Raw genomic sequence first — 9,749 nt, 5'->3', positions numbered from 1 at the left:
AGGTTATATTTGAACATGCAAAGAGATTTCTGTGTTCATGAACTACACAGTCTCTTCAAATCACAAATACAACCAAAGCATGACATACGAAATTTGGAAAGGATGATGATAGGAACCTAGAAGAAAGCGCATTAATTTTGCACAAGGGTGCCTGTAACAACAAACTGCTCAAGCCCTACAGAGGAATTTTTTAAATTTATTTTTATTTATTTAATTTTTTTGAGATGGAATCTCGCTCTGTCACCCAGGCTGGAGTGCAGTGGCGCGATCTCGGCTCACTGCGACCTCCGCCTCCCGGGTGCAAGTGATTCTCCCACCTCAGCCTCCTGAGTAGCTGAAATTATAGATGCCCACCACCACACCTGGCTAATTTTTGTATTTTTAGTAGAGACAAGGTTTCACCATGTTGGCCAGGCTGGTCTTGAACTCGTGACCTCAAGTGATCCGCCTACCTCGGCCTCCCAAAGTGTTAGGATTATAGGCGTGAGCCACCATGCCTGGCCCCCATAGAGGATTTAATGTTGATTAGGATTTTCCCAGAGGGAGGATGGCACGAGGAGTGATGAGGAGCCTGAACTGAGGATACGGTATGAAGGTGCAGGCTGGGCTGTGGGAACAGACATGAAAACGTACATATTCTTTGCACTTTTTTTTTGAGTAGGAGTCTCGCTCTGTCACCCAGGCTGGAGTGCAATGGTGCAATTTCGGCTCATTGCAACCTCTGCCTCTCAGGTTCAAGCAATTCTCCTGCCTCAGCCTCCCGAGTAGCTGGGATTACATGCGCATGCCACCACACCCCCCTAATTTTTGTATTTTTAGTAGAGACGGGGTTTCACCATGTTGGTCAGGCTGGTCTCTTTAGCCAAGCTGGTCTCGAACTCCCAACCTTGTGATCTGCCCCCTCCAACCCTCCGCTTCCCAAAGTGCTGGGATTACAGGCATGAGCCACCGTGCCCGGCCTTCTTTGTATTTTAAAAGTGCTAACTTCTTTGCACTTTTGTTACAGGACTGCTTACAGAAGTCCAAAGACATTTTTAACCTTTTAGTTTATTGATTCATAATGTTTGTACATCTTTATGGGGACATACATGATGTTTTGTTAACATGTATACAGTGTGTCATGATTAAGTCAGGGTATTCAGGGTATCCGTCACTTTGAGTGTCTAGCATTTGTGTATGTTGGGAACACTTCAAATTTTCCCCTCTAGCTATTTTGAAATATACAATATATTGTGAACTAGAGTCACCCTACTCTGCCATCCAACATTATAACTTATTCCTTCTATCTGACTGTATGTTGTACCCATTAACCAACCTCTCTTCATCTCCTTGCCCACTCACACACCTTGTCCAGCCTCTGGAATCTATCATTCTACTTTCTTTTTCTTTTTATTTTTTGAGGCAGAGTCTCGCTCTGTCGCCCAGGCTGTAGTGCAGTGGTGTGATCTCAGCTCACTGCAACCTCCGCCTCCTGGGTTCAAGCAATTCTCCTGACTCAGCCTCCCGAGTAGCTGGGACTACAGGCGACCCCCACCATGCCCAGCTAACTTATCATTCTACTTTCTGCCTCCATGGGATCAGCTTCTTTAGCGCCTCTCTATGTAAGTGACAACCTGTGCTATTTGTCTTTTTGTGCCTGGCTTATTTCACTTAACAGAATGACCTCCAGTTTGATCCACGTTGCTGCAAATGACATGGTTTCATTCTGTTTTGTGGTCGAATTGTATCCTATTTTGTATGTATACCATTTACCAGCCAATGAAGATTCTTCTGGTTGCTCTGGGATTCACTAACAGATTAGACATGGACAAAACATTTTGCTTGGGGTGTCAACAGGATACCACTGAATCTGAGACGGCTGCCATAGAAGGATGGCTGCGTCTGTTTACTCTGGGTGCCTTCAAAAGACCCTGAGATGGAACCTCAGTGGCTATTGAGGCACATGGCGTGGCTCTTGAGAACCATACATGTCTGTGTTGTTGTCACCCCCTTCTCCATGTTACCTTGTGTTCTGGAGGGTGGACACTTCATTATTGACGGAGGACAGTCTGTTTTTCAAAATCCAGAGAGTCACCAGAAGGAGAGCTAAATTCACCTTCAGGAAACCACAGAAGATTTGTTGAATAGAATTTGAAATCCATTATCTCTCTCTCTCTTCTTTTTTTTTTGGTCAGACAGGGTCTTGCTCTGTTGCCCAGGCTGGAGTATGGCGGTGCAATCTCAGCTCACTGCAACCTCCGCCTCTCGGGTTCGAGCGATTCTCCTGCCTCGGCCTCCCGAGTACAGGCACCCACCACCACGCCTGGCTAATTTTTTATTTTTAGTAGAGACAGGGTTTCACCATGTTGGCCAGGCTGGTCTTGAACTCCTGACCTCAAGTGATCTGCCCGCCTTGGCCTCCCAAAGTGTTGAGATTACAGGCGTGAGCCACCACATCAGGCCTGAAGCCCATTATCTCTTCATCTTAGCCTGTCTAACATGAATTATACACATAAGTCTTTTTCTTAAATATTGAGTAACAGAGTTTGAAGATTCAAGAATGGTCTTAGGAAACCTAACCCAACCCATGACAACCCAAGGGGCATTCCTGCTCTTGTCACCATCTTTATTATCTTGCTTTTCTAATGACCCTCAGCGGGGCAGCGAGGATGCTCACATGATGTCACTTACAGAGAAGATGGCGCAGGCAGGTCCAAGGAAGCCCCATATAAATCCCTTTTCTGGTTGGAGCCAGCAGCTGAACAAGAGAGAGAGATTAAAAAAAAAAAAAAATACATCGGTTTTTGGAGATATGGAACAATTATGTAAATCTATTCCTTCCCTCCTCACCACTTCCTCCCTTTCTTCCTACATCAACAGTATTGAGTGTTTCTTTAGCGATAGGGTCTGTGGTTAGCTCTGAAGATACAGTAGTGAGATCTAAGAACACAGTCTTAGATCCCCAAAATTTCAACTCAGGGAGGATATACGCAATTAGACACATTCTAACGATGAAACAAAAATGGAAGGTTGTGCCAGGCACAGTGGCTTACACCAGGACTTTGGGAGGCCGAGGTAGGAGGATTGCTTGAGGCCAGGAGTTTGAGACCAGCCTGAGCAACATAGCAAGACCCCATTTCTAAAAAAAAAAAAAAGCCAGGTGTGGTGGCTCACACCTATATTCTCAGTTACTTGGGAAACTGAGCACGGAGGATCACTTGAGTCCAGGAGGTTGAGACTGCAGTGAGCTGTGATTGCACCACTGCACTCCGGCCTGGGCAATAGAGCAAGACCTAAATTGCAGCATTTAAAATTTCTATTTAAAATAGAAAATGAGTCCAGGTGCAGTGATTCATGCCTGTAATCCCAGCACTTTGGGAGGCTGAGGCGGGTGGATCATTTGAGGTCAGGAGTTCGAGACCAGCCTGCCCGACGTTGTGAAATCCTGTCTCTACTAAAAACACACAAAAAGTGAGCTGTGTGTGGTGGCGCATGCCTGTAATCCCAGCTACTCGGGAGGCTTGAACCCAGGAAACAGAGAGCAGAGGTTGCAGTGAGCCGAGATCACGCCACCGCACTCCAGCCTGGGTGACAGAGTGTTTCTAAATAAATAAATACATACATATAAAATGACTGAATGGTCTCTTAAAATCCCTTTCTATGGCTGAATAATATTTCACTGTGGATATGCTACTTTTTGTATCCATTCATCAGTGATAGGCATCGTTTCCAATGTTTGACTACTTTAAATAATGCTTCTATGAGCATTCATGTACAGCATGTTTCTAAACGTTTATTTTAGGTTCAGAGGTACATCGCATAGGTTTTTTATGTAGGTCAATTGCACGTTGCGGCGGTTTGGCGTACAGATTATTTTGTCACCCGGGTCATCAGCACAGTGCCCTATAGGTCATCTATGTATCATTACCCTCCTCCCACTTTCTACCCTCAAGTAGGCTTCGGTGTCTGAAGTTCCCTTGTGTCCATGGGTACCCAGTGTTTAGCTCCTACTTATAAGTGAGAACATGTGGTATTTGATTTTCTGTTTCTGCATTTACTTAGGATAATGGCTTACAGCTCCATTCATATTGCTGCAAAGGACATGCTCTTGTTATTTTATCTTATTTTATTTTTTTTGAGATGGAGACTCACTCTGTCACCAGGCTGGATGGAGTACAATGGTGCCATCTCGGCTCACTGCAACCTCCTCCTCCCGGGTTCCAGCGATTCTCCTGCCTCAGCTTCCCAAGTAGCTAAGATTACAGGCACCCACCACCACGCCCAGCTAACTTTTGTATTTTTAGTAGAGACAGGGTTTCACCATGTTGGCCAGCATGGTCTCAATCTCTTGAACTTGTGATCCGCTTGCCTTGGCCTCCCAAAGTGCTGGTTTTACAGGTGTGAGCCACCGCACCTGGCTGATCTTGTTATTTTTTATGATTGCATCATTTACAAGTTTTTGCGTGGACATCTGTTTTCATTTGTTTTGGGTATATACCTGGGTCATATGGTAGCTCTATGGTTAACTTTTGGAGGATTAGTGTTAATAATTCACAAAACCAAAAACAGAAAAAGAGGAAGCACTTCCCAAATCTTCTACGAGGCCAGTATTACTCTGACACCAAACCCGGAAATAGACATCACAAGAAAAGAAAACTGCAGACCAAAATCCTTTACGAAAATGAATGCAAAAATCGTCAAAAAATATTAGCCGACCAAGTCCTGCAACATAGTAAAAGGATTATATACCATGACCAGGTGGTAATTATCCCAGGAATGTAGGCTAGTTTAACATCTAATCATCCATCAATGTAATACACATATTAATATAATAAAGGATTAAAATTATATGATCGCATTATAGTTATATAATTATATAATCATATAATTATATGATCACATTATAAGATCACATTATAATTATATAACCATATAATTAACTGTATATAACCATATAATATTCCCCAGGACTCAAAGGTAAATAACCATATATAACCATATAATTATAATGTGATCATATTTTTTATTTTTTTGAGACGGAGTCTCGCTCTGTCCTCCACGCTGCAGTGGCGCGATCTCGGCTCACTGCAAGCTCTGCCTCCCGGGTTCATGCCATTCTCCTGCCTCAGCCTCCTGAGTAGCTGGGACTACAGGCGCCCGCCACCGTGCCTGGCTATTTTTTGTATTTTTAGTGGAGACGGGGTTTCACCATGGTCTCGATCTCCTGATCTTGTGATCTGCCCGCCTTGGCTTCCCAAAGTGCTGGGATTACAGGCGTGAGCCACCGCGCCTGGCCGTGATCATATAATTTTAATCCTTTATTCTATTATGTGTATTAATAGAACAAAATATTAAGTAATTAAGTAATCATATAGTTATATGTGATTATATAATTATAATGATATAATATGATTAATTTAACGTGATAATATAATTTATAATTATATAATTATCATATTTAATTATATCATATACTTATATAATATATAAATTACATAGACACGTATTTATATATAAATTACATATAAAATAATCTAATATAAGTATATAATTATAATGTGATCATATAATTTTATCCCACATAAGTAAAATTATATGCTTCGGAAATGCATTTGACAAAATCAAACACAGTTTCATCACCAAAATACCCAACACACTAGGAATAGAAAAGAATTTCTTTAACCTGAAAATGGGTATCTATGAAAAATCCTCAGCTAACATCATACCTTAATGAGGATAGACTCAATGCTTTCTCCCTAAGTTCAGGAGCAAGACAACACTGTCTGCTGTTCTAGTCAACAGCGTCCTGGAGGGTTCAACCAGTGCAACTGGCAAACAAACAAACAAACAAACAAACAAACAAACAAGCTAGAAAAGTACCTGGCACAAAGTAAGCATCTCGTAAATCTTAACTATGACAATATCAATTACTTTGGTTATTCAAATCAGGTCTACTTTTTCAAATGAAAAATTGAAGCATCCTAAAAGATCTGGATACAGTAGGTTAGATATTAAACAAATGCTATCATGAGCACTTTGATTTCATTCTTGCTATTTCAATAAGAGAGATTTAAATACATTATCCCTAACTATTATTAGTATCTTTTAGAGACAAGGTCTCTCTCTCTTGCTCAGGCTGGAGTGCAGTGGCGTAATCATAGCTCACTGCAACCTCAAACTCCTGGGCTCAAGCGACCCTCCCAGCTCAGCCTCCTGAGTAGCTAGGACTACAGGTGTGTGCCAGTATGCCCTGCTAATTTTTTAAATTTTGTAAAGAAGGGGTCTTGCTGTGTTGCCCAGGCTGGTCTCAAGATCCTGGGCTCAAGTGATCCTCCTGTGTCAGCCTCCCAAAGCACAGGGATTCCAGGCGTGAGCCACTGAGCCTGACCCTCCTTAATTATTATAATCTTCTAGCAGAAAGATGCCCTAGGGATTATGCCACAGTGTCTTTGTCCTCTTCGTACTTTCCAAAGACTTGCCCTTTATTTCATTCAGAAAATTTCCAAAAACCCTCTTCTACAATGCCTAGTTTGAAATGTAATTGAAATAAACTCAATAGCTAAGAATGAGGAGCTGCAGTGTAATCCAACCAACAGAGCCTAAAATTCCTACTGATCTAATTAAAAGCAGGTATCATAAAAATGCTATCTAGGTTCTAGCAATGGCCACGGTTATGCCGGAGAAGATAAGGACTGTGGGAATTTGCATTAACCGGGAAGGTGTTCCATAAAGGTGAGGCCTGGAGGCTGCAGAAATGGCCACTATCACAGCTGGGACTCCATAGCCCACAGGGAACATGAGCTTCTTCGTGAATCTGTTGATGCTTGAGTAGTTGACCACCATCAGGTTCCGCGCAGTGAGGAAGAGGTACAGGGCCTCCAGCAGCATCCAGGTGAAGGCGGCCAGGTAGAGATAATGCAAGGCACCGGCGATGATGGCGCACAGCACCTGGGAGAGAAGTAAGAGACGTCCAGAACGGCGGTCAGATTTGAGTGTGACCCATGGCTTCTCCTGTACCATGCTGTTGCGGAGAATTCTGAGATATTTGATGGCATTGTAGAGAATATGTGCTTTGTAGTTGAGTCAGGCAATGGGAAATTGGTGGTGTTCTCTTCTAATATTCCCCAGGACTCAAGGGCCTATATATATATATATATATATGTACACACACACACACATATAGATACACGTATATACACACATGCATATATACATATATACACGTATATATGTATATACGTATATGTATATACATATATACACACACATATATAAAAAATATATACACACACACATATATACATGTGTGTGTGTGTGTATATATATATATATATGTTTTTTTTTTTTGAGATGGAATTTCACTTTTGCTGCCCAGGCTGGCGTGCAATGGTGCGATCTCGGCTCACCACAACCTCCACCTCCTGGGTTCAAGTGGTTTTCTTGCCTCAGCCTCCTGAGTAGCTGGGATTACAGGCATGTGCCACCATGCCTGGTTAATTTTGTATTTTTAGTAGAGATGGGTTTTCTCCATGCTGGTCAGGCTGGTCTAGAACTCCCGACCTCAGGTGATCCATCCCCCTCGGTCTCCCAAAGTGTTGGGATTACAGGCGTGAGCCACCGCGCCCTGCTGGGCCATTATATTAAGGAATCCAATGGCACATCATTCCATGAGCCAGCATCCTCTCTGTCAAGGAAGGGAGCCCCCTGGAACACCGCTGTCAATACCTCATGTTCGGTTCGATCAATTGCCACGAGGAAGAGGAGGTGGGCCAGGAAGAGGCAGAGTGAGAGCTGCAGATGCAGTGAGGTGCTGGTGTTCTGGATGGCTTTGCACAGGAGGAAGGTGAGGGCCGCCAGGAGGAGGCACAGCAGAGAGAGGCTCAGCACAATGTAGGTGATGACAGTCAGCACAGGATCCTCCTCCTGGGACCCCAAAAAGAAGAGCTCACAGTTATGCTTTCTTGCTCTGGGATAATGACCCCACCACCATTTTTAATTTTTATTTTGGCATAGCACATTCAAGAATGAGGCAGCCAGGTAAATTTGTGAAGGTGTCACCAATTTAATTTAATTTGTGAAGTTGTCACCTGAGCCTCTTGGGTGTCTGGGAATACAAGGGTAGTCATGCAGGTGACAACAGGTGTGCATTATAGTCATGTATGGCACCATGCCCTGCTAATTTTTTTTTTTTTTTGACAGAGTCTTGCTCTGTCACCCAGGCTGGAGTGCAGCGGCACGATCTCGGCTCACTACAACCTCTGCCTCCCTGGTTCAGGCAATTCTCTGCCTCAGCCTCCTGAGTAGCTGGGATTACAGGCGCCCACCACCACGCCCGGATAATTTTGTATTTTTAATAGAGACGGGGTTTCACCATCTTGGCCAGGCTGGTCTTGAAGTCCTGATCTTGTGATCCACCCGCCTCGGCCTCCCAAAGTGCTGGGATTACGGGTGTGAGCCACTACACCCGGCTTAACTTTTAAAAAATTTTTATAGAGACAGGATCTTTCTGTGTTGCCCAGTCTGGTCTCAGATTCCTGGGCTCAGGTGATCCTCCCACTTCAGCCTCCCAAAGCACAGGGATTCCAGGTGTGAGCCCGTTAGGTTTCGAAGGAAAGGTGAGGGTTAAAGAAAGACAGAGAGAGAGAGAGAGAGAGAGAGAGAGAGAGAGAGGAGAGAGAGAGAGTTGGCAGCTCTACAGCAACACAGGTTTATGTCCAGCATGAGACCTGTGGAGCGGGGAGCTAGCTGCGTGCCCGAATCCACTGCTGCTTACAGGCTGGGGTAGTTACAGGTCTGGGCGGGAGGGCTGGGTGATATGGCTTGCTGCCTGGGAGGCTATCGATAAGATGATCCTGCGATGGAAAACAAAAGGGTGGTTTGGCCCTTTTTCCCCGCAGGATCTGATAGTGATGTCCCTTGGATCTACTCCAAGTGATGAGATAAGAAAGTCAGGTGGGCCAGACGTGGTGGCTCACGCCTGTAATCCCAGCACTTTGGGAGGCCGAGGTGGGTGGAACTTGAGGTAAAGAGTTCAAGACCAGCCTGGCCAACTTGGTGAAACCTTGTCTCTAGTAAAAACACAAAAATTAGCCGGCCATGGTGGTGCATGCCTGTAGTCCTAGCTACTCAGGAGGCTAAGGAAAGAGGATCTCTTGAGCCCAGGAGGTCAAGGCTGCAGTGAGCTATGACTGTGCCAATGTGTTCCAGCCTGGGTGACAGAGACCCTGTCTAAAAAAAAAAAAAAAAAAAGGTAGAGTTTACCCTGGGTGGGCCAGACCTAATCAGATGAGTCTTTACAAGATCTGGGCTCTTCCCGGAGAATCAGATTCAAAACTTGTGATGGTTAATACTGGATGTCAACTTGATTGGATTGAAGGATACAAAGTATTGATCCTGGGTGTGTCTGGGAGGGTATTGCCAAAGGAGATTAACATTTGAGTCACTGGGCTGGGGAAGGCAGATCTACTCTTAATCTGGATGGGCACCATCTAATCAGCTGCCAGCATGGCTAGAATATCAGCAGGCAGAAAAATGTGAAAAGAGAGACTGGCCTAGCCTCCCAGCCTACATCTTTCTCCCGTGCTGGATGCTTCCTGCCCGTGAGCATCCGACTCCAAGTTCCTCAGTTTTGGGACTCGGACCAGCTCTCCTTGCTCCTCAGCCTGCGGATGGCCTATCGTGGGACCTTGTGATCGTGTGAGTTAATACTTAATATACTCCTATATATATATAGGAGTATATTATATATATTATATATAGGAGTATATATA

General features: G+C 44.1%; 1 protein-coding gene across 6 annotated transcripts in view; it reads right to left on the bottom strand.

The window, feature by feature from the left end:
• ADGRE2 (adhesion G protein-coupled receptor E2) overlaps positions 1-9,749 on the bottom strand; it is a 43,537-nt gene that overhangs the window by 7,844 nt on the left and 25,944 nt on the right. For 4 of the 6 annotated variants that reach the window (XM_017863569.1, XM_017863568.1, XM_017863573.1 and 1 more), the window contains 4 exons: positions 7,705-7,902; positions 6,692-6,927; positions 2,671-2,737; positions 2,004-2,095 (listed from right to left, as the gene is read on the bottom strand). In XM_017863569.1, coding sequence (XP_017719058.1) covers positions 2,004-2,095; positions 2,671-2,737; positions 6,692-6,927; positions 7,705-7,902 — 593 coding nt within the window. Of the gene's footprint in view, positions 1-2,003; positions 2,096-2,670; positions 2,738-5,705; positions 5,808-6,691; positions 6,928-7,704; positions 7,903-9,749 lie in introns of those variants that run through there. The other 2 variants (XR_001883688.1, XM_017863572.1) reach the window with 2 other exon arrangements.

Source organism: Rhinopithecus bieti, unplaced genomic scaffold, assembly GCF_001698545.2.
Source record: "Rhinopithecus bieti isolate Rb0 unplaced genomic scaffold, ASM169854v2 scaffold_71542, whole genome shotgun sequence".
In the NCBI taxonomy this organism is placed as follows: Eukaryota; Metazoa; Chordata; class Mammalia; order Primates; family Cercopithecidae; genus Rhinopithecus; species Rhinopithecus bieti.
The sequence above is the reverse complement of the archived record's forward strand: the minus strand, read 5'-3'. Positions and strand labels throughout refer to the sequence as shown.